This window comes from Rana temporaria, chromosome 6 (genome assembly GCF_905171775.1).
Source record: "Rana temporaria chromosome 6, aRanTem1.1, whole genome shotgun sequence".
In the NCBI taxonomy this organism is placed as follows: Eukaryota; Metazoa; Chordata; class Amphibia; order Anura; family Ranidae; genus Rana; species Rana temporaria.
The window spans coordinates 55785827-55811702 of NC_053494.1; the positions used below are offsets into that span (position 1 = coordinate 55785827).

Genomic DNA, 25876 nt, shown 5'->3' on the forward strand with positions numbered 1-25876 from the left:
AGTTGGGGGGGGGGGGGGGGTTTGAAGCACCTGATTAGAGCCATAGGCTCTAATAGGCTTCAAAATAGGTGAACTGCGAGCGCCATGCTGGGAGCTCACAGTCCACCCAGGTGTCTTAGAAGGGCAAATTAATATTCACTTTTCTAACTCTGAACCACCTCTCCACCAATCAGGTGTGCGGGTCTATTACCCGTCACCTGATTGGCTGAAACGATAGGAGCAGCTATTGGACGATTATCAGGAGGAGAGGAAGGGAGATGAGGATGGCAGGAGACGCATGAAGGATCCCGCTTGTGGCGGTCACCTGCTGCCCCGCGAGACAGGGTAAGTTCTGGCCGAGTGGGCAGGGGGATTCACAGTGATGGCATTCGATGGCACAGTTGCAGCATGGCAGCATTTAATGGGCACACTGGCATTTGATGGGCACACTGGCAGCATTTAATGGACACAGTGGCAGCATTTGATGCACAGTGGCGGCATTTAAATGGGCACAGTGACAGCATTTGGGCACAGTGGCAGTGTTTGGCACAGTGGCAGAGTTTGATGGGCACAGTGGCAGCATTTGATGGGAACAGTGGTGGCGTTTGATGGGCACAGTGGCAGCATTTGATGGGCACAGTGGCAGCATTTGATTGGAACAGTGGCAGCATTTGATGGGAACAGTGGCAGCATTTGATGGGCACAGTGGCAGCATTTGATGGGAACAGTGGCAGCATTTGATGGGCACAGTGGCAGCTTTTGATGGACACGGTGGCAGCATTTGATGGGCACAGTGGCAGCTTTTGATGGGCAGGGTGGCTGTAAATGAAGGGCACAGTGGCTGCAAATTATGTTTTTTTAAGAATTTTTCAGTTTGCTTACGCCCCCTAAAAATTTTGAGCACCAGCCGCCACTAGTTTATATGTGCGTGCATATGTGCATTTATATATATGTGTGTGTGTTTTTATATGTGTTTGTGTTTACATGTATGTATGCACATTTTATGTATGCGCTTTTAATCCTGACCCCCTATATGTGTACAATCAGAACCTACTTGTTTATTTATTTTTTGATTGTTCATAGTACCAGCAAAAAAAGGCTGTTCCTCCAAAAAGCGATCCATGCTCAGATCGCTTTTCAGAGGCATTTGATAGCCGGTAAAGAGGCAATATCTTGCCTACTGACCGCCTGTTTTAACCCCTTAAATGCATTATCGCTATGCTGCAACAGCACGCAATGCACACAGTTGCAGGGGGGTTTGCAGTATAGCCCCATTCACCTAGGGGTATACTTCAAGGGTGCCATGACTGCAAAAAGATTGAGAAACACCGACATAGAGCAACCGATGCCTCCATTTTCCTCCTGCAGCCGCTGAATACCTGCAGGAGGGAGAGGAGGAGAAGCAGGGGGAACTGGAGAAATCGGTTCCTTTATATGCAGCCACCCACTTGCAACCGGGTCCTGTTCCCGCCAACGGGCTCAGAGAAAAGAGCCCTGTCCGGGGGTCAGGGGGGCCCTTCATGGTTTCTTGCATCGGGGCCCTGAAGGTTCTAGTTACGCCACTGATGGGGCCCACACACGATCGGTTCGTCTGATGAAAATGGTCCATCAGACCGATTTCATCAGACGAACCGATCGTGTGTACGTGGCATAATATACAATATTTAATTAACTGGATCAGACTGCACAATTTATTTGTAATTAAAACGTACCTATAATAATTCTATGTTTTCTTTCTTTAGCTAACAAGTGTCTCTGATACCAATGAAACCAGAGATGTACCTGCTGGCTGCAGGGATCTGACCTGGCACAAGGCAAATAAAAACCTTATTGACTTGGCTACAAACTCTAGCTGTTTTCAAGATGTTCCTATGCCATTTTGAGGATTTCATCACACCAGACTGTTATGCCACGTACACACGATCCGTTCATCCGATGAAAAGGACCGATGGATTTTTTTATCAGATATCCGATGAAGCTGACTTTCATCAGTCTTGCCTACACACCATCAGTTAAAAATCTGTTTGTGTCAGAATGTGGTGACGTAAAACACTACGATGTGCTGAGAAAAATGAAGTCCAATGCTTCCGAGCATGCGTCGACTTGATTCTGAGCATGCGTTGATTTTTAACTGATGGACTTGCCCATAGACGATCGTTTTTTCTATCGTTTTTAACCATCAGATAATTTTAAAACAGGTTCTAAGTTTTTTCACCGATGGGAAAAAAAACGATGGGGCCCACACACGATCGGTTCGACCGATGAAAACGGTCCATCGGACCGTTTTCATCAGACAAACTGATCGTGTGTACGCGGCATAAGATACAAGCTTCAGCATCTACAGCTAACTAGGAATTCTTAAAATAGCATCAGCAGGAATTATGAAGTCAATAGATAGTATGGCAGTACAGTATGTAGCACTGCTGATGATAACTTTACAGGGTTTGTATGTTCTTCCCATATTCCAGGGCCCTGATTTTCCATCTTAATACAAGAATGCTCTAATTTGTTGATATGTAAAAAAAAAACATTCCTGTTTACTCAATCAAGCCCTGATTATGGGGTGATTTTTAGACCCCTGAAATGCATTGGCTACTTTTTGGATTGTCCCCCTGACTTTTTTTGGAAGTTTTATCTGGACTTTGTAGCAGTGGAGTGTAGCATTTTCCACTTTTGTTACATTACACTACAAGCTAAAGAGACCATTTGAGATCCTCTATGGCAGGGGTCTCCAAACTGCGGCCCGAGGGCCAGATGTGGCCCTTTACTAGCCTTTATCCGGCCCTTGGGGCACAATTCCTCCCACTGACATGAGGTACTATTCCTCCCATTGACACCAACTATGGGGCACTATATTATCCACTGATACCAATGATGGGATACTATTCCTCCCACTAATAGGGGGAATACTCCTCTTCCTATTGACCACCAACCCTGAGGCCATATATGTTCTCACTGATGCCGGGCCCGTGACATTTCTTCCCTTGCTGGCCCCAATCCGGCCCTCCTAAAGTCTGAAGGGCAATAAAGTGGCCCTTTGTTTGAAAAGTTTGGAGACCCCTGCTCTATGGTGTAGAAGGCCCCTGTCTGGGAAGTCAATTTTTACATCAAGATCAGTACTTTTAGGCCCCTTTTACACGGTGGACCAAAAACTGACAGGCGGACCTGATCAGACCATCTATTGCCCTCTATGAAGCAGCTGGTGTCAATGGACATGTGTCCGTTGACTACCACCGACATCCAATCCGACCCTGTCTGCTAAAAACATTTCCCATCTGTCTAGTGGATCGGATTGGAAAGTAAATTTGTAAATGGACAGGCAGTTTGTTTACATCCGACCACCCATAGAGGACTTCGGGCTGTGTCTGCTTTGTATTTGCAGATTGTACAAGGACTAGCCATCTGCCTGCTCAGCGGGGATCAGCAGACAGATTCCGTGGATTCCGGGCTGAACAGGCGGACTCCTGGCTGAGTCTGCTCCATGGGAAAGGGGTCGAAGATAGCAATAACAATGAGATAACCCTATGGATTCAGCGCAATTTTTCCACTATTCTCAACTAATCTGTTGAAAAGCTTTTTTCTGTGTTGGTGTGGAATTATTGCATTATTTTACAAAACTATGTTAAGGTAACTCACCTCATGGAGCGTGGATGAGACTCTTTTCTGAAGTATAGGAACAAAATCCTCTACAAGGGAATATGCATTCGGAGCTAGTACTTGGTAGAGGCTCAGTTTTTTGGCTGAATACAAGAAACCATATTATTTATTATTATACAGAATGTATATAGTGGCAACAGTTTGTGCAGGAATTCACAAAATAAATAGAGACGGTACAATTACATTACACTTACAAAACAATTTAAGACAAGAGGGTTAGCAAACATACAGTACATACATGAGGATGTAAAACCATAGCCATGAAATAGATCAAGAGTCATACTTTAGTTCAAAAGAAAAAAGTAAGTCATTCTAAAATATAAATGCCCAGTTGTAGAAGCAATTTAGGCAAGCCCTACTGCAAGGGCAATCTGGAAATATATAAATACAAAAAAGTGTAGCGCTGGATAGTAAGTGAATGAGTGACATAAAGAATAAAAATTTAAAATGAATAAACATTGAAATGTCCATAAATCATTACACAGATTTGAATTAGGCGCCTTTACGCCTGCCCGCTTTAAGCTACGCCACCGCAAGTTAGCGAGGCAAGTACATGATTCACAATGTACTTGCCTGCTAAGTTATGGCGGCGTAGCCTAAAGCGGGCGGGCGTAAGGGCCCCTAATTCAAATCTGTGTAAGGGGGCGTGTTTTATGTCAATGGGGCTTGACCTTACGTTTTTGAGTTTTTTTTTGTACTGCGCATGCGCCGGGCGCCTACATTTCCCAGTGTGCAGCGTGCTAAGTAGGCCGCACGGGCCTATTGATTTCGACGTTGACGTAAATGACATAAATCCCGAATCACGGACGACTTGCGCAAACGACGGCGGGAACGGCGGCCATACTTAACATTACTATTCCAACTAGGGCCTAGCGCTAACTTTAGGCGGCCTATCTCTAACGTAAACGGCGTAAAAGTACTGCGTAGGCCGAGCGTACGTTAGTGAATCGGCGTATCTACTAATTTACATATTCTACGCCAACCGCAATAGAAGCGCCACCTAGCAGCCATCCAAAATATTGCAACCTAAGATAGGACGGCGCAAGCCGTTGTATCTTAGATATGTTTAAGTGTATCTCTGATTGAGAATACACTTAAACATAAGTCGGCGTAGATTCTGAGTTAGGTCGGCTTATCTACTGATAAGCCGGCCTAACTCTTACTGAATCTACCTAACAGTCTCTTTAATACATCCCATTGAATAAGACTGGGTTCACACATGTACGAATTGGATGCGGTTTTCACTGCATATAATTTGCATGACATGTGAGTGTGACTGGCTCTCAATAGAGCCGGTTTACACATGTCTGGGGCGGCTGCGGTGCGGTTTACAAAAGGGTCTGTGCACTTTTCGGTCTGGTTCAGGTCCTAACACCGGACCCCAGGCTGGAAACCAAGGCTGCACATACAGTTGCAATAAAAAGTATGTGAACCCTTTTGGAATGATATGGATTTCTGCACAAATTGGTCATAAAATGGGATCTGATCTTCATCTAATTCACAACAATAGACAATCACAGTCTGCTTAAACTAATAACACACAAATAATTAAATATTACCATGTTTTTATTGAACACACCATGTAAACATTCACAGTGCTGGTGTAAAAAGTATGTGAACCCTTGGATTTAATAACTGGTTGAACCTCCTTTGGCAGCAATAACTTCAACCAAACGTTTCCTGTAGTTGCAGATCAGACGTGCACAACGGTCAGGAGTAATTCTTGACCATTCCTCTTTACAGAACTGCTTCAGTTCAGCAATATTCTTGGGATGTCTGGTGTGAATCGCTTTCTTGAGGTCATGCCACAGCATCTCAATCGGGTTGAGGTCAGGACTCTAACTGTGCCACTCCAGAAGGCGTATTTTCTTCTGTCTAAGCCATTCTGTTGTAGATTTATTTATATGCTTTGGGTCGTTGTCCTGTTGCAACACCCATCTTCTGTTGAGCTTCAGCTGGTGGCCTTAAGTTTTCCTGCATAATGTCTTGATAAACTTGGGAATTCATTTTTCCTGCGATGATAGCAATCTGTCCAGGCCCTGACGCAGCAAAGCAGCCCCAAACCATGATGCCCCCACCACCATACTTCACAGTTGGGATGAGGTTTTGTGGTTGGTGTGCTGTGTCTCTCTTTCTCCACACATAGTGTTGTGTGTTTCTTCCAAACAACTCAACTTTGGTTTCATCTGACCACAGAATATTTTGCCAGTACTGCTGTGGAACATCCAGGTGCTCTTGTGCAAAATGTAAACGTGCAGCAATGTTTTTTTGGACAGCAGTGGCTTCCTCTTTGGTATCCTCCCATGAAATCCATTCTTGTTTAGTGTTTTACGTATTGTAGATTCGCTAACAGGGATGTTAGCATATGCCAGAGACTTTTGTAAGTCTTTAGCTGACACTCTAGGATTCTTCTTCACCTCATTGAGCAGTCTGCGCTGTGCTCTTGCAGTCATCTTTACAGGACGGCCACTCCTAGGGAGAGTAGCAGCAGTGCTGAACTTTCTCCATTTATAGACAATTTGTCTTACCATGGACTGATGAACAGCAAGGCTTTTGGAGATACTTTTAAAAAACCGTTTACAGCATTATGCAAGTCAACAATTCTTAATCGTAGGTCTTCTGAGAGCTCTTTTGTGCGAGGCATCATTCATATCAGGCAATGCTTCTTGTGAAAAGCAAACCCAGAACTGGTTTGTGTTTTTTATAGGGTAGGGCAGCTGTAACCAACACCTCCAATCTCATCTCATTGATTGGACTCCAGTTGGCTTACACCTTACTCCAATTAGCTCTTGGAGGTGTCATTAGTCTAGGGCAGCGATAAGCAATTAGCGGACCTCCAGCTGTTGTCAAACTACAAGTCCCATCATGCCTCTGCCTCTGGGTGTCATGCTTGATGCTGTCAGAGTCTCGCTATGCCTCATGGGACTTGTAGTTTGGCAACATCTGGAGGTCCGCTAATTGCATATCCCTGGTCTAGGGGTTCACATACTTTTCCCACCTGCACTGTGAATGTTTACATGGTGTGTTCAATAAAAACATGGTAACATTTAATTCTTTGTGTGTTATTAGTTTAAGCAGACTGTGATTGTCTATTGTTGTGACTTAGATGAAGATCAGATCACATTTTATGACCAATTTGTGCAGAAATCCATATCATTCCAAAAGGGTTCACATACTTTTTATTGCAACTGTATGTGAACCAGGCCTAAGTGTCCAGCTAAAGATAACCTTAATGAAATTAAATTTTAAATTGATTGTATGATAGGGTTTTATAAAAATGTATAGAATATCGAATTCAATTTAAGATCAATTTCTAAGACACTGTACAGTGACTTTAACAACCTTATGCCCTGTACACACGAGCGGAATTTCCGTTGGAAAAAAGTTGGATGGTTTTTCCTACGGAATTCCGCTCAAGCTTGGCTTGCATGCACACGGTCACACAAAAGTTCTCAGAACTTTTAAATGTTAAGAACATGATGATGTACAACACTGACGAAAAAGACGTTCAATGCTTCAGAGCATGCGTCAAATTGTTTCTGAGCATGCGTGTTTTTTTCCCGTTGGAACTGCATACAGACACACAGATTTTCCGTTAGGAATTTTTTCCGTCTGAAAAATTGAGAACCTGCTCTCAAACTTTTGCTGGCAGAAATTCCGACAGCAAAAGTCTGATGGAGCATACACACGGTCAGAATTTCCGATGAAAAGCTCACATCAGACTTTTGCTGGCGGATATTCCGCTTGTGTGTATGGGGCATAACATGTCAGACTGTACAGTGATTGTTTTAATACATTATATATAAAAAAATGGAAACCTAAAACATGAAAACCCCTGACCTAGAAAACATTTATTTTTCATACAAAAGAACAGTAATAATACATATTATATATAATGTAATCATTTGTAAAACAGACACATATTTGAATATTGTAGAATAATTGAATCACATTTTTTGAACATGTTACCTTTTAATCCATTTTTCTTAAGCCATTTAGTTGAAGTTTTTGGTGAAAAATCTGAAATCTCTATGTTCAGTGGTCCATCGTGATTAGGAGGTTTTGGAAGGAAAGCAGAGGGAGGGATTTTAGCCACTCTTGTTGATATCTGTAAGAATATATATTTTCAAATAGATGCTAAACAGAATGAGATCACATTTTCTTCTATTTCAAGAGAGCAGAAGTATTTACTAGGAAATACATACGGTAGTTTTCTTATCCACTAGTATTAAGTTGGTAACACAAATTTACAAACTTAGAAGCCTAATTCAACCTACCCTTTAAAATCACAAAAAGTATAGCTCACCTCCTGCATTATTTTAATAAGTGCATCATCGAGCGATCCTTGACGCATCTCATTTATCTTATTTAGCAGGTCATTGGCTTTGTGCACCTCTTTAATCAGAAGCTTGATATCAGTGCTGGCATAGATCTCATCCTGCCATTACAACAACAAACAAATGTTACAACACTTCCAATAAAAACGCAACAAAGTAAAAAGTGCAACAACCTAGCAATCAATCAGAATGAAAGGACTACCCTGTTATGAAACAAAGATATAACTAAGCAATTTCAATGTTATATTTAATATCTACTGTATATTTAATATGTTATGGTGTTAAACATGGTATATGTTGCTGCTGCTGAATATGGTATATTTAGTAAACCAAAAAGAGCAAAAGGGTGAAATGTATTGTTAGGGTTTACATTTACATTATATTATTCATGTACACATGTTATTCAAAAGGAATGATACAAAAAATAAACTTGCTTTTAGCTTAGAGGGAAAATGTGATCATCACTAATGATTATAAATAAACATAATTCAGTACTAAAATGTACCTCTTTCCAAGAAGAGAAGCAATGAAAACGTCCCCCAATTGTGTCCGCCAGTCTTTGTAAATCAGCCTATTGTAGAACAAACAGTTTGTTAGATAGTCCTTCTCATGAGCTCCCAACTTGTAAGGTCGCATGCAATTGGTCGGTTTGGCCATCAGCATTTTCGGGTGCCAGGGAGGCACAGAAGCAGCATCCGGCCCCACAAAGTCTAAAACAGGCTGAAATATGCAGTGGCTGCACACTGTACCAAACAGTGAGCCATATGCATTCAGAGATATATAGAAAATTGGAAAGAAACTGCGCTAAAATACTGGAAAAAAAAAGAAGCTGCAACACAGTTACAGCCTGTTCAATCTGAGAGCTGCGATTACCATGTAAACAATAGATACAGAAACAGAATATGAGAAAAATATAAATCGCGCTACCTCTAAAACATGTGAAAAAAAGTGTTTATATCACAAGACAATAAAAATATCCAAAAATTGAAATAAGTAATGTATATATAAGTCACTAATATACCAAAAACAGGAGAGGTTGATTGCCACTATAGAGCACCATAGAGCACTCTCATACCGCCCTGGAGCGGAGCGGCGCGCTGTCGTCACCCAAGAGCTCCAAACGTTCCCCCAGAGGACAGGTGTCTGGAAATTTGTGTACCGGCCGGCACATCAGATTTGAGGCATTATTTTACTGCATGCTTGTAAGTGCAATACTACTTTTTAATCATTTTTTTACTCATTTAATGCACTGTGGAGCTGTTATTGTTTTTTACATGGCAGGCATTTATGCTGGTGATTTTTAATCTCTTGTGGATGAGACCCAATGTTAAGGATCGAATCTGTCTGAACTGCGTGGCTGGAAGTGATTACCTATTATATGCTGTTCATGATCCCCTGTCATAAGGGATCACGGCGATCTGGTAAGGAGCCAATTCATTGTTTGGTGGAGGATACATCACTTTTCTTTGGACACATTTTCAACATATTCTGGACTTTGGCACAGAGCACGGGTGTTTGGCATTTCATGTGTTAAACATTTATGGACTTTATTTGCTATAATGTCTTATAATTTCAAATTTTTATTTTTTTTGTTTCATTTTTGAAGATTAATTTGAATGCATCATTTTTATTTAATTTAATTTAAATGTATTTAATTTATTTTGATGCTAATCATTGACTCACTACTATTGAGGGGTATGAGAGTGCTCTATGGTGCTCTATAGTGGCAATCAACCTCTCCTGTTTTTGGTATATTAGTGACTTATATATACCATCATACATTACTTATGTAAATTTTTGGATATTTTTAATGTCTTGTGATCTAAACACTTTTTTTCACATGTTTTAGAGGTAGCGCAATTTATATTTTTCTCGCATTCAGAGATATATGCCCTGAAGACAAAGTTTCTGCAGCGTCCAACCACTGATTATTTTAGTTTGTCATGCCACTGGCAGCAGAGCTGGATACTACATGTATACCTCCCGTGTGCCTGAAAACACCAAGTTGTGACACTGACGAACTAAACCACATGTAGCCTACAACAGCTCACTTGTGTCCCCAGGAAAATAAATGACACAGCAGGGCAAAAACCTGAAAGCCCAACTCAACCGAAGTTGAGGTGTATTGGAAAGGGGAGGGGGATGGGGCAGGAGTTGGTGCCATCTTATCAGCAGGGGCACAACAGTGATCAAGTCTGAAATGTTACCCTGCCCAGTCCAACATTCATTCTAACATCAGCCAGCTGCTTTAACTTGAAGCTATGAGAATATCGCTTAGTCTGCTTATTTGACTATAATCCGAAGTCTATGGGTACTCTAAAAATACATTTTTGATATAACCCATTTGGCACATATTTTGATACACACAGTGCTACAAAGTATTACCTGGGCGATGCTGTCAAATGATACAACATGAAGTTGAAGATTTTTTCCCAGGGTGCATTGCAAGATGTAGTCCGCTAAGACATCCGGCGCCTGGTCAGGGCTGTGGACTCATAAATAATGTCTGTAGTCAGTACATGTCCATATATCAATGGGATTAACTCATGGTAAAGAAATAAATATGCCTGATCATTTGTCTATGGATGTATTTAGAGGCCATGCTTCCCCAGGCCCATACAAAAGAAATACGGATGATTATTAAAGTGTAAGTAACCCCCCACTATCGTTTACAGCCAAGGATGCTGCCATCTTTGTCTCTGTTTAATCTACAACTGCCATGATGCTGCACATGTGATCAGTTATGACACCAGCCATTGGATGGTTTGACAGTTTGGTTGAGAAACTGTTTTATGGATGGGTTTTCTTCCGCTTCCGCTTCAACAACAACTTTAAAGCATCGATCAGTAAACCTGCAGACAGAGGGCTCATGGATATGTGGCGCTCGGGGTTCAGAGAAATTTGTGACTTCTCTCTGCACTACACAAACCCATCCAATAATTAGTACAACTAAACTAGATGTTCAGCTCTGCTACTGCTACCTACCACTTTACAGTGCTGGCCTAGGCAGTGTCCTAAGCCTACTATACACAGCTCAAATTTTGGACGAATCAGTCCTCCTGGCACCACCGAATTGAAGATACGGGAAGGAAAATTGTCAACTGAACTGGGCTGCATCCAATCATATGCAGTAATTTTTTGGATATTCAGACAGCCATGGGTGGTGGGCGTCTGAATAGAACAGCTGGAAGGGGAGCAGAATGGTTGCAGGAACCTATTAGCATTCTCTTATTCAACTTGTGGGCTGTATCTACAATACAATGTCAAATGTGAAAAATAATAATATCCAATGTGTCTGGCTATGAAATAATAAACCTGGAAGTCAATGGCATAGTTAAGAAAATATAAATACATTTTGTAAACCATTACACTATTCATTTATGTGTAAATTAGTCAACTACATTTTTTCATGTTAAGGCAATGCATGTTAAATAATATGAAAGTGTAATACAGATATTTATCATCTCTCAGAAATTATGGTAATCTTCTAAAAATGCAGTGATATTCTTTTCTTTCTAGAAACACATAGCCATCATTGATCAGGCAGACACTATTCAGGATCAGCATCTCTTTTCCTGGACTGGGATATTGGCTTAGAAATGACACAGCCATGTAAATACTGGTACATGTGGATTTCTTGGTCGTGTTCGCAAATGCCTTAAGCTTCGTACACATGATCGGATATTCCGACAACAATTGTGTGATGGAAGGGTTTTGTCGGATATTCCGACCATCTGTATGCTCCATCGGACAATTGTTGTCGGAATTCCCATGCTCTCAAATTGTCCGACAACAAATGTGTTCCGTCGGATTATTCGATCGGACTAAAATCCAAAGTACAAACACGCATGCTTCGAACCAATGCTAACCATCAGACAACATTAGCAGAAGTTGCCCAAAAGGTTGCGGTAAAGAGCTGAAAAACCACGTAGTTTCGTGAATGTTGGCTGAAAAAGTTGTGCTGTATGTATGCCGTCTGTATGCAGAACAAGTTCATGGCCATTGCCCTTCATACAAAAATCCACAGATTTGTCTGATGGAAATCCGATCGTGTATGAGGCTTTACACAGATCATCCTCTGCTACAAGTCAATTGTTATGTTGCAGTATGATTACTAGGGGGAGAGGAGAGAAAGAAAATGCTTGCATCTGTTTACAACAGGCAACTTCATTTCAGCCTAGTCAAATTCCCTCAACTGCAGCCTAAAGGCCCATACACACGATCGGATTTTCCGACGGGAATTGTGTGATGACAGGCTGCTGTCAGAAAATCCGACTGTTTGCATGCTCCATCTGACAATTGTTGTCAGATTTTCCGCCAACAAATGTTGGATAGCATGCTTCAAAATTTTCCAACAACAAATGTGTGCTGTCTGGACAGGCGCACTCCAAAAATATTGCTTTTTATTGTAAAAATAAGATCACAGGATACATGCCACAGCAAACAGGATACAACCTGACGCATTTCAAACAAAAACTTAGTGCTTACTCATAGCCACGCATGTTCAGAAGCAATGCTCAAAATGACACAACATAAGCAGAAGTTGCCCAAAGGGTGGCGCTAAAGAGATGAAAAACCACGTAGTTTCGTGTTCGTTGGCTGACAATTCTTTGCCGTTTGTATGCAATACAAGTTCGAAGCCAACGCCCCCTTCGGACAAAAGTCCTACGCTTTGTCCACAGAAAATCCGATCGTGTGTATGGGGCTTTAGACTGCTTTTCAATAATAAAATTTAGAGCTTACATGAAAAATTATACTGTTGCTGTAGCAAATTTTGGTAGAGATCTTTAAACATTGCTTTCCAAATGTATACTCATTTTCAGCCTTTCCCTTTTAAAAATAATCAATACAAATTAAAAATTAAGTACAAATAATAATAAATAAATAAAAAAAATCATACCAGCTGCTGACAATAATGACAAGTGAATCCAAGTCTTGGATGTTCAGTGCTTTCCTTAGCGCCAGAAGTAAGTTACAGCCTCCACGAGGTTGCAGTTCTTGAATCCACTGCCTGGCTTCATGCACTCTATACCAATGTCAGAAAAGCAAGATGCAAAAGGTGTACACAACAGGTATTAGACATCCACTACTGATATGAGAAACTTTAGATTTTTGTGTATTTCCAGTAAGCTCAACTTTTATCACATAGAAATGCTGACGGACACAATGCTTTTGGTATATTGGTAGTAAATGAAAAGAGTTAAAATGTTTGCACATTGCCTATGCTTTCAAGCTAAAATAAATCTTGTCATAATATGGCTGTGACTTGTCGTTAAGATTCCCCTATCGAGATGGTTCCTGTAAGGACTGTGCAGACGCAATCCTTGCCGACGGAAAACTCAGAACCTCGGCTGGCATCCAGGCTCATTCTTTAGCATCCCCGTGGATTGGAGGATGTTAAAAAAAGAGCCAGGAGGCCGAGCGAGCCGTCCGAGCGAAGCGAGGCCGACTGGCCACTTTCCTCAAATTCCACGTCGCCCTGGATGCTGGCCGAGGTTCGGAGATTTCCGTCGACAAGGATTGCGCCTGCGCAGTCTTTACATGAACCATCTCGATAGCAGGAACCATATCGGCAGATCCGCGGCACACAAAATATGAGCCACGACTCATGCCTTTTTTTTAGGAAGTGTCGTTTTGAAACTGGCTATACAGTAGAATTTAGTTCAAATTTTTCATAATGTTTGATTTTCAAATCATTAATGGGGGTCAAATTGACGTTATTTTTGACCGCAGTGACAGACGAATTTAAATTTTAACACCGTACATGGTTTTTGTTTGGTAAAGTCCATTCGTTCCAAAATCGAATGTTAGAAGCAAACAAAATTTTGAACTACTGTTGAATAACATTTGTCAAGCTGTCAAATGTACTGAGAATTTTTTGCATTAATTTTCGATCAAAAATGTATTCGTGTATAGCCAACTTTAGACAAAAAGCTAATCTTGTAAAAAGGTAGCATAACCACTGTATAGCCCTATTTATAATGCAGTCCAATTATCCCAATAAATGAAAATATTTTGGAGTGTAGACACTTACATTTGGGCAGAAACATTCCTTGGAGAATCCCAAAGGCATGAAACATCTGTTCCAAAGGACATCAGATATATGGTATCCTTGTAACATATCTGCTCATCTACAAGGCACTAAAATACATTTCATACAATAAAATATACACTTAAAAAATGTTTCATAGCTCAAAGATGTTTCCATTAGAAGTAAAAGTAAGCCATTTCTATGTAAACGTTATAGTCAGCATCTGATGATACATGTTATGTGCAGGGTGTTAATGAAAACATTCTACGTTGTATATTTGAATTATTTATCCCCCTTGTGTTGTAGTTTGCAGTTCTATCATTTCTTATTTTGCATTGCAAGCTCTGCTGATTTTTCCCTGCAGGTCAAAATCTACCTTTTTTTTTGGCTTATTAGCACAATAATTAAAGTGAAACTAAACGTATCAATTTAATGGTTTCCCAAAACAGTTACAATCAAAGCATTTAGTTGCACTTTACAGATGAACTCAAGCCAAAATTATTTAAAGGGGTAAAGCCTTATTATAGGCTTACCTGTAGGTAAGAGTCATAAATGTGGGTTTACAACCACTTTAAATACAAGAGGCATGTGTATTATTAGCCGAATCTTGCAATCATTTGTGCATTTCCTCCACAAATGTACAGTAATCCAGGTTACAACATTTTCTGCACTTTATCTCTGAGTTTTCCTAACAAAAAACGGTGCTGCCCTGTCTCCTTGTAAAGGGTGATTGGTCTTGTTAGGCCGCGTACACGTGATCGGTCCATCCGAAGGACCGTTGTCATCGGTTAACTGATGAACCTGACTGATGGTCCGTCGCGCCTACACACCATTAGTTAAAAAAACGTTCATGTCAGAACGCGGTGACGTAAAACACAACGACGTGCTGAAAAAAACGAAGTTCAATGCTTCCAAGCATGCGTCGACTTGATTCTGAGCATGCGTGGGTTTTTAACCGTTGCTTTTGCATACTAACGATCGGTTTTGACCTATCGGTTAGGCGTCCATCGGTTCAATTTTAAAACAAGTTCTCATTTTTTTTGACCGAAGGTTAAATGACCTATGGGGCCTACACACGATCGGTTTGGACTGATGAAAACGGTCCTTCAGACCGTTCTCCTCTGGCGATCCTATCGTGTGTACGCGGCCTAACTCTCCCCTCCCCGCCATCATTTTCTCTAGGCAATCTATATTTATATAGGCCTAGATTTAGATACGGCTGATCTACGTTGCGCGGGCGTAGCGTACCGTATTTATGCTACGCCGCCGCAACTTAGAGAGGCTGTATTCACAAAGCACTTGCCTCCTAAGTTACAGCGGCGTAGCGTAAATGGGCCGGTGTAAGCGCGTAATTCAAAGTAGGCAGTAGGGGGCGTGTTGTATTTAAATGAGGCTTGACCCCATGTAGATGCATGGCCGAACGAACAGCGCATGCGCGCGCATGCTCAGTGTCACGTCGTATTTACGCCCAAAGATACGTCGGCTCAATGCCTGTGACGTGAACGTAATTTACGCACAGCCCTATTCTCGTACGACTTACGCAAACGACGTAAAAAGATACGCTTGTTCCGACATCCATACTTTGCATGGGATGGGCCACCTAGAGACCAGCTTTATCTTTACGCCGGCGTATCTCTAACGTAAACGGCGTAACTAATTGCGACGGGCGCATGTACGTTCGTGAATCGGCGTATCTAGTCATTTGCATATTCTACGCCGAACTCAACGGAAGCGCCACCTAGCGGCCAGCGCAAATATGCACCCTAAGATACGACGGCGTAGGAGACTTACGCCACTCGTATCTTAGCCTAATTTAAGCGTAACTGGTTTCCAGAACGATTCGGATTTACGATGGCGTATCTACTGATACGCCGACGTAAGTCTCTGAGAATCTGGCCCATAGTGTGTGGATCTGCGGGGCCCCATTCATAGCTCAACTCTCTGAGGAGGTTATGTGCAGCTGAATGACAATGTCACCACTAGTTTTACAAGCTAATGGATGTTCTACAATCTACATAAAATATATATTTTTTTTTATGTAGAGTAGAGTAAAATTGCTAGTGGTGGAGAGGAAAATTGGTTTACAAATCAAGTAATGTGTGTTTGTTTGTTTTTTATTTGCCTGAATATTTCTAATCTAGAGAAAACTATGCAATTCACAATTCATGACTGCAATGATTCCTGGATGGCATGATTCTCCACAAATCAGCTGGATCTATATGTAGGCAAATCAAAGGCCCCGTACACACGGCCGAGAAACTCGACGAGCAAAACACATCGTTTTGCTCGTCAAGTTTCTTGTGAAGCCGCCGAGGATCTCGGCGGGCCAACTTTTCCCATTGAGGAACGAGGAAATAGAGAACATGTTCTCTATTTGGCCCAACGAGATCCTCATCGGTTTCCTCGGCCGAAAGTGTACACACGGCCGGGTTTCTCGGCAGAATACGACTCCCATCGAGTTTCTGGCTGAATTCTGCCGAGAAACTCGGTCGTGTGTACCGGGCCTCACATTAATAAATCTTTCATTCTGCCAATTTAATCACGGATAATAAGAAATTCCTGCTATTCTCCTGCAACCAATCCTAATTGGTCAAGCACAATACCAAAAACTCTCATGTACAATCTGTTGCAGACAATCAAAAAAGAAATGAGAAATAATTGGTGATCATTATATAAGTCAAAGGGTGAAGTCTGCAAATAACTGCAGCAACGTGTGACTTGCAATCTCCATCATATCCTCATGACGCAATAATAGTTACATTATTACATACATTATTGTATTATTATAATAGCTAAAAAAACATGAATTATTTTATCAAACCTTATGTTAACAAAAAAAAAACTTTTAAAGAAAAAGTTGAGTTTTAACAAGGGAAAAAATTTATAATTTATACAGGCTGTATGAAACATTCATGACCAGTAAATGCTGTTGCACTGGATTTACAAACACAGCAAATTTGAAGATTAATTCACTGCATTGCATTACTCTATGCCTGCTATTACAAACAAGATAATTAATTACCAACAGGCCTCTTAGGAAATCCATTCTCCTTGGTCCACAGTTTAGATGTGATGAATCTATTAGCAATCCAACGTTTTTCCCCTTTACAAGGCCAAACATCTAAAGGATAAAACATGGTGTTAAGAAACCCAATTAGCCACGACAATTGGCACTTGTCTGAGTATTTGTATATAGTCTCTTGAGTATGCAAACCAAGGACTGCTAAATGGAGTAATTGCAAAGGTTTAACTGCTGCTGGCCACACAAGGTCAGGGGCCTAAATATGACAGCTACTTCAGAATAAAGTGAACCTGTGATGTACACAACCGTGAGAAAACAAACATTGTTGGTAACATACAAGCATATTTAGGTAAGAAACAGAGAGGGGTTGTGATTGCGCAGGTGAAAGTTCAAAAATGAAAAACAAAAAGCATGAGAAAGCAAGCTGCCGGCAATTACAGAACAAATTGTGTCAAAATACATATAAACAACAATTGCCATGCTAAATACAAAAATAATAATATAACATGTGAAATTAAATAAAGTGCCAGTAGCCAGTCCATAAGATTTCCATATATGTCCATACAGAGATAAAGTGATATATTGTTGCAACATGTGTCCAAATGATAGTGAGCGACCGTACACCCAAGTGCGCCTTCCACCATATAGATACAACATGTGCCCTTAATAGATAGCTAGACTCCACAATATAGGAGTCAAATCACGCATTGAATCACACATCATAAAGGATCCATCTATGCCAGGCATGTCCAAAGTCCGGCCCGGGGGCCAATTGCGGCCCCCGTTCCAGTTTAATGTGGCCCCCCTGGTAATTTGGATATATACTGTATTTATTGGTGCTGCCTCGGAGGGGACAGGGAGGGGCGGGGGAATGAGTGCTGTCAAATTACATACAGGAGAATCTCCCGTTTACTCTGCGGCATCTGTAATAGGAAGTCTCGTCTCCTGGGCTGCCATTGGATGACTCCTCTGTCTATCATAAGAGGCGGGACATTGTATTAAAGAGGCTGCTGTGTACACAGGAGATTCTCCTGTATGTAATCTGTTGGCACTTGTCCCGCCCCCCCCTCCCCTCCGAGGCTGCAGATGGGCATCGATCAGGCTGCATTTATGGCAATGGCGAGACTGCATCCATGGCACTGATTGGGCTGCATTGATGGGCAATGACCCTTATTTTGCTTCACAGTTCTTTATTTACACTTTTTTTCCATGAAACTTCCTTCCTAAAGTGAAGGTGCGTGTTATATGCCGATAAATACAGTATATCCAAATAACACGCCCAAGCTCATCTCTTCACCACACACACAGCCACAAAGGCAGGAGAATTCTTGTTGGGCCGCAAACACACTTATACCAAATTTTAATGGTTCAAAGAATTTCAGAAAAATGGTCGGCCCTTACGCATGTTCACTTCATCAAATCTGGCCCTCTTTGAAAAAAGTTTGGACACCCCTGATCTATGCTGTTATCATGTATGATGAAACTAGTAGGGCAGAGCTTATGTCCAGCGATACCACGCTACTCTGATCTACAGATTTTTATGTGAGAACCTTTTTATCCACTTGTTACATTGTATTGGACCTGTGGTGACTTTTATTGGCATTTTTTCAATAAAATCACCCTGGTTTTACACTATGTGGTGACTTTTTGCCTTTTTTACATAAACCTACATGAGAAAGAGTGATAAACCACCATTAACGGCCATGACGCTACCCTTCTCTACCTCCAGTGGATGGATCCTTTATGATGTGTGATTCAATGCGTGATTATAATGTGGAGTCTAGCTATCTGGTAAGGGCACATGTTGTATCTATATGGTGGAAGGCGTACTTGGGTGTACGGTCACTCATTATCATTTGTACACGTGTTGCAACAATATATCACTTTATTCCTGTATGGACCTATATGGAAATCTTTGGACTGACTACTGTCACTTTATTTAATTTCATAAGTTATTATTATTATTTTTGTATTTAGCGTGGCAAGTTACCCAAGTTTACACCTTACAATTCAAATCTAATCTCAGCCCTCCGTTATCAATATTTTCTTTAATCCCATATTCATTCCAGGATTGAAAGAATGTATCTTAACCACTTGAGACCCGCGCTATTGACAAAAGACGTCAACAGCGCGGTTCTCAGGTGCCAAGTGGACGTCTTTGGACGTCATTTGAAATGCATTACCCGCGCGCGCCACTGGGGGGCACGCGGCGGGTAACCACTGTGCCGCCGCATCGCTGGGGACCCGATGCGTGTACCTGGCGGCCGCGATGTCCGCCGGGTACACGCGATCGTCGGGAACACAGCCGGTAACAGCAGGGACGTGGAGCTCTGTGTGTAAACACAGAGCTCCACGTGCTGTTAGAGGAGAGGAGACCGATCTGTGTCTCTTGTACATAGGGACACAGCATCGGTCACCTCCCCCAGTCACCCCCCTCCCCCCACACAGTTAGAACACACCCAGGCTACACAGTTAACCCCTTCCTCACCCCCTAGTGTTAACCCCCTCCCTGCCAGTCACATTTATATAGTAATTAGTGCATTTTTATAGCACTGATCGCTGTATAAATGTGAATGGTCCCAAAATTGTGTCGAAAGTGTCCGATAAGTCCGCCGCAATATTGCAGTCCCAATAAAAATCGCAGATCGGCGCCATTACTAGTAAAAAAAAAATAATGAAAAAAAATCATAATTCTGTTCCCCATTTTGTAGGCGCTATAACTTTTGCGCAAACCAGTCGCTTATTTCAATTTTTTTTTTTTTTTTTACAAAAATACGTCGAAAAATACGTATCGTGTGGAGCTGCGGTGGCTCAACGCGATTGGCACTGCGCTGACAAGCCATTCACCTCTGCAGCTAGGGGTTCGGATCCCGGTCTCGGCTACATGTGAATTGAGTTTGGTGGTCTCAGCCCGGCTCCCGGTGGGTGTGCTATGCGAGGTAAGCCTGCGCTTAGTACGCCCACCCCCCTCCCACAAAAACCACCACACTTACACGCACTCGAAATTGGGTTAACATCACGCACTTTGACCACGCGGTCTCTAAAAAGAGAGGCGAAGGACTAACGGGGCTGGTTGAGCGGGCTAGATCCTCTCACTCCCTTATAGGGAGTCCCTCTGCCCTGTTGGGCTTCAAAGCGGAGCAGGTAGGGCGGGCTGTGTGGGAGGACCCCCTCACACACCTGCCATTGCCACCCGGGGCATGGAGAAAGGTGGCAGATTGCCTCTGGGGGAGGCCTGCCTACTCCCAACTCCTGCAGTCCGGCTCCTCTCTCGAGTACAAGCACAAAATACACTTTAACATTTTTTTAAAAAAAATAAAAAAAATAAAGGGCAATATGTATTCGAACGTCCTTGGGCCTTAAGGACCCTGAAGTCAGGACGTTCGCATACGTCCTATGTCCACAAAAAAAAAAGAAAAATACGTATCGGACTTAACTGAGGAAAAAAAATAGTTAAAAAAAAAAAAAAAATGGGAGATTTATTATAGCAACAAGTAAAAAAAAAAAATTTTTTTTTAAATTGTCGCTCTTTTTTTGTTTATAGCGCAAAAAATAAAAACCGCAGAGGTGATCAAATACCACCAAAATAAAGCTCTATTTGTGGGGAAAAAAGGACGTCAATTTTGTTTGGGAGCCACGTCGCACGACCGCGCAAATGTCAGTTAAAGCGACGCAGTGCCGGAAGCTGAAATTTCGCCTGGGAACGAAGGGGGTTTATGTGCCCAGTAAGCAAGTGGTTAAAAAAGCTCAGAATGTTCCCATATTGCATTGAATTTTACAGAAAATAACAGCAGCTGCAGATTAAAAAGAGAAATGTAATTAGTAACATGAAATTACAATATGACTTCCGTAGCAATTGTATATGCTATATTATAATTTACCCTTTAAGACCAGGCATAATTCATCACCCTCTGAATATTTCCAACCAATACAAGAGTTTCATTTGTGCACTCAATAGCACAGAGGTGTACAAAAGTCTAACCTACATGCTTCAAGTTAATTTGCTTATTCATTTATTTATAAAACACAACCGCATGGTGTTGTGGCAACACGTGATTCTGTGCCACATTTTCCAATCCATAGGCCTCGTACACATGACCGAGAAACTCGTCGGAAAAGAAACATCGTTTTCCTTGACGAGTTCCTTGTCAGGCTTGTCGAGATTCTTGTCAAGCTTTCTTTGCGTACACACTGCCAAGACAAAATCTCGTCGTTCTCAAACGCGGTGACGTACAACACGTACAACGGCACTATAAAGGGGAATTTCGATTCCACTGGCACAACCCTTGGGGCTGCTTTTGCTAATCTCATGTTACTGCGTGTTAAGTAAAAGTTTGGTAAGAGACGATTCGCGCTTTTCAGTCTGTTACAGCATGACGAATGTGCTATATCCATTACGAACGCTACTTTTACCGAAGGTGCGCTCCCGTCTCATACTTTATTCTGAGCATGCGCGGGTTTCTAAGCATACACACGAACGTGTTTCTCGTTGTAAACCAGCTCGACGAGAAACACGACGAGGAAATTGAGACTCCCGACGAGAAAAAAAGAGAACTTGTTCTCTTTTTTTCTCGTCGAGAACCACAACAGTTTTCTCAACGAAAAACATACACGCGGACGTTTTCCTTGGCAAAAAAAGCTCTGCCACCAATTTTTTTGATGGATTTTGTCGAGGAAAACGGTCGTGTGTATGAGGCCATAGGGGTGTGATTAAGAAAGAGAAAACGAGCAACACGTTTTGCCTGATGGTTGGCAATGCGCATTATTATGCACACGTTCCCGACCTGTACATATGTAAACCTAGCCTTATCTGTATTCCACAATGTGAAATCTTCGTGGGCCCTCGGTGTGAATGTATACTCAGCTGTGAGGAAGATTTACAAATATCTGTTAGCATCACTGGATGGCACCACTTTTGCACCACCATTAGTAAGGCTAATTTCAGGTAACTTTAATTGAATTTCTTAAAGAACTCATGTGGTACCTCCTGCTTTACGCAAAGGATATTCATCAGATGATGTTCATAACTGGTGATTGATATATATGGCAGGAATGCTTAGCTATCTCTACATTCTGTTCACATATTTCTTTGCTTTTGTCCAAGGTTCACTTGAAACCAATGATTAAATTCCCTTCCATTATATTACCCTTAGGATATGAATACTAATATATCAATAATCTGAATCATAAGTTGATACTTACCAACAGGTTTTGTACCTATAGTATGCTTAATCACCAACAAGCTACTTCCAACTCCCCATTCACACCTCCTGCATATCCTCCTTATAATTGACTGTTTGGCTACTTCAATACAATTCTTTGAAATCAAAGAGATGAAGCAGACAGTTAATGTATTTATGTTAGATATAAGAGGGCACTTGTTACATGTTATACCAGGGCCATGGACAATTAGCTCTACCTCTGTAAAGTCATTAGCATCTGCTCTAACACATCACACAAATGATTAGCCACTAAGGCACCCCAATACATATTTTACATTTAACAGAAGACAGCTCATGAACTGAACAAATAACCTTTCTGCTGCTTTCCATCAGCCAGTTAATTCTCTTATGGTAATCTTCAATAGTCCTACAAAAGAAAAGCACGTAATCAGTGTATAAACCAATGTACTAAATTTTAATGCCATCAGTTAATACAAAACTTAAAAATACCTTTGCTGCTCAGAGCAACCAATATGTTACTGTGACAGACTCACCTGGGACAAAGGCTTTTGGAGGGGACTGAATGCTAGCCTCTTGCCTTGCGATCATGGGCCCTGGCATTTGGGGAATGGTGCTCTTTGCGAGCTGTAAGCCTGGGGATCAGGGCTCAAGTCCTGCGGGAACGCGTGGGAACGGAGTTCCTGCACTTTTTTCACAGCAGGAACGCAGTTCCCTTTGCAGGACTAAAGCAGCCGAGCCACCCGAGCCAATTCTTCACTAAGCGGCGATGCCCAGCTCGAGTCACTGTCAGGGGCAGGCGAACCTTAGTAATCCTTTATGTTACTGGCCGCTTCCTGTATATGGATTCATCGGGTAGTGTGCGGGTATTCCGTTACTTCCTCAATGCCGCAATGTCTCCTGGGAGCTTTTGTCATTGTTCCCAGGAGACATTGCGGAGGTCTGCCACGAGTTATCGCGGGATTTAGAAAGAACTTGCTTGCAGGAAAAAAACAAAACATGCGGTTTAGTAATTATGCATATGAGCGTATCATTTTTTTATTTTTTTGGGTGGGGGAGTGGATCTTGGGTGGGAGTTCCCACACTTTTTTCCCCAGGACTTGACCCCTGCTGGGGATCCTTGAGGTGGTGTTACTTTGGATTCAGGTCCATGTCCCCCCAAGACACACAGACTCTGGGAACCATGTATATGTCATATTAGAAAGAGTGACTGATTAATACTGTTGGGACACATACTGTTAGATGCTAATGTCATCAACTCCAGCCACCTGTCTGGCTGCTATAATGTAAATGAGTCTAGGATAACTTTTAAGGATCTCTCACCCATTGTTGCTTGTGCTAATTGATCCTGCAATTGTATGAAGGAGTTCTGTGTTGATATGTATGATAATGTGTATTGTAGTTAGGGAGTCACAACGGCTGCTTTATGGGATTAGATAATCAGCTTATGTTATATTATGTTTCTGAGTATTGCTAGAGTAATATGAGCAGGATGTAGGAATCTCCTCTTTTACTGTATATAAGACTTGTATTCTGATTCTAATAAAGAGTCCATGTTCAGCAGACAAACAAGTATCTTCTCGTTGTGTGCTTGTGAGCAGTTGGAAGATCTGATATCTATATCCAGACTGGAAGGAAGTGGTATATGATGAAAGCACTCAAGCGGAGTGTGGGACGTTTCGTTACAGTTACAATTTTCCCAATTCTAATTTACAGTTGTTTACATAATATGTTTTTTGGTCCTTTTCTGGTCCTAGTTGCTTCTATTAATGCATTTCCTTCATTTATATTGTCCCTGTGATGTGCATAACAGGTTTTCATCCAACAGACACTTCTAAATATTTAATTTCAGCAAAAGTTATGCAAAAAAAGAAAAAAGGCCTATGGTGGAATTTCAGCAAATCTCTATTGTTTGAGTTGATTTATACACATTCAGGAGGAATGGGTAACACATATTTACACATCAAAGGCTATTTGAAAGATTAACCAGCGGGAAGTACTTGGCAAGCTTTTATAAAAGAATACGCACTTTAATAATGTTGAGGTACACTGATCTACTTAATCTCTATGTGCATGTCAACTTGGCCCTCATGTTCTGCATGGCTGATACCATGGAGTTGATTTACTAAGGGCAAATAGACTATGCATTTTTCAAAGTGCACTTGCACTCTGCAAGTGCAGTTGTTCCAGAGCTTAGTAAATGAGGTCAAGCTGCACTTAGCAAAGAGTACCCAATCACTTGCAAGAAAAAAAAAATAATAATAATAATTTTTGCTTGCACATGATTGAATGATGGAAGTCTGCAGAGCTTCTGCACATTTACTAAGCTCTGGAGCAACTGCACAGTCTATTTGCTTTGAGTAAATCAACCCCATTGTGTACAGGTTTGGTGTCTCTGAGCACCACTGAAACCTTGAAGGCCCATTCACAGCTGTGTGTGTTCTGGTGTTCTAAAAGGCGCATTCCTGCTACTCGGTGCCAAGCACCTGTGCATTGTGTTGCAGTGACATTAATGGTAAAAATTTCATATACCGATATATTACATCTACAGCTACCTCACTGTTTAATTTTTTTCTTAATTCATGAAAGGAAAGTATATGTATGACACCTTGGAGATTTACTAAAACTGGTGTACACCTAATCTGGTGCAGCTGGTCATAGTAACCAATCAGCTTCTAGATTTTGTTGGCCAAGCTTAATTAACCACTTCAATACCGGCCCATTGTCATTTGACGTCCACAGATGGGATCTCCCATCCTGGGTGGACGTCAAATGACGTCCTGGGCTTTGCGGGTGGATATCTGAATGATGCCTGCACCTAGAGGCATCATCCAGATATCCTTTTGTTCTGCCGGCGATCCTGCGCACCATAAGAACGATCATAGCGGCGATTCCGCCGCTAGATCGTTCTTACAGGCGGCGGGAGGGGACATCCCCCCCCTCCCGCCGCCATCCGGTGCTTCTCCGGGCTCTCCCGTGCCATCGGGGGCCCGGAGAAAGAATCGTCCGGCGCTCGGAGGAAGCATAGAGATGACTAGTGACCAGATGGTCACCAGTCATCTCTATGACCGTCGGAGGACCCGGGCGCGATGTGATGACGTCACGCCCGGGTCCCGTAAGTAAACAAAGCCGCGATTGCGGCTGCTAAGCAACTGTATTCATGAGATTGGTGAATTTTTTTTCACCGATCTCATGATTTCCAGCCTGGAGGAGAGATGCAGGGTCTTATTGACCCCGCATCTCTCCATAAAGAGGACCTGTCACACACATTCCTATTACAAGGGATGTTTACATTCCTTGTAATAGTAAAAAAAGTAAAAAAATAAATAAAAAAAATTAGAAAAGTGTTAAAAAATAAAAAAATAAGTAAAAAAATAAATAAAAGAATAAAAAATAAAATTAAAACGCCCCTGTCCCCGGTAGCTCGCGCGCAGTAGCGAACGCACACGTAAGTCCCGCCGACATATGTGAATGCCGTTTAAACCACATATGTGAGGTATCGCCGCGTGCGTTAGAGTGCCAGCAACAAATCTAGAACTAGATCTCCTCTGTAAATCTAAACTGGTAACCTGTAAAAAAAAAATTAAAGCGTTGCCTATGGAGATTAAGTACCAAAGTTTGGCGCCATTCCATGACTATGCGCAATTTTAAAGCGTGACATGTTGGGTAT

The 25876-nt window shown here is 41.8% G+C and overlaps 1 protein-coding gene across 1 annotated transcript in view; it reads right to left on the reverse strand.

The window, feature by feature from the left end:
- VWA3A (von Willebrand factor A domain containing 3A) overlaps positions 1-25876 on the reverse strand; it is a 135281-nt gene that overhangs the window by 66462 nt on the left and 42943 nt on the right. Inside the window, exons 6-14 of the mRNA XM_040356839.1 lie at positions 22561-22615; positions 17027-17125; positions 14008-14114; positions 12874-12999; positions 10359-10458; positions 8479-8544; positions 7943-8074; positions 7606-7744; positions 3616-3719 (exon numbers count right to left, since the gene is read on the reverse strand). Of these exons, the coding sequence (XP_040212773.1) occupies positions 3616-3719; positions 7606-7744; positions 7943-8074; positions 8479-8544; positions 10359-10458; positions 12874-12999; positions 14008-14114; positions 17027-17125; positions 22561-22615 (928 nt within the window). The remainder of the gene's footprint in view (positions 1-3615; positions 3720-7605; positions 7745-7942; positions 8075-8478; positions 8545-10358; positions 10459-12873; positions 13000-14007; positions 14115-17026; positions 17126-22560; positions 22616-25876) is intronic.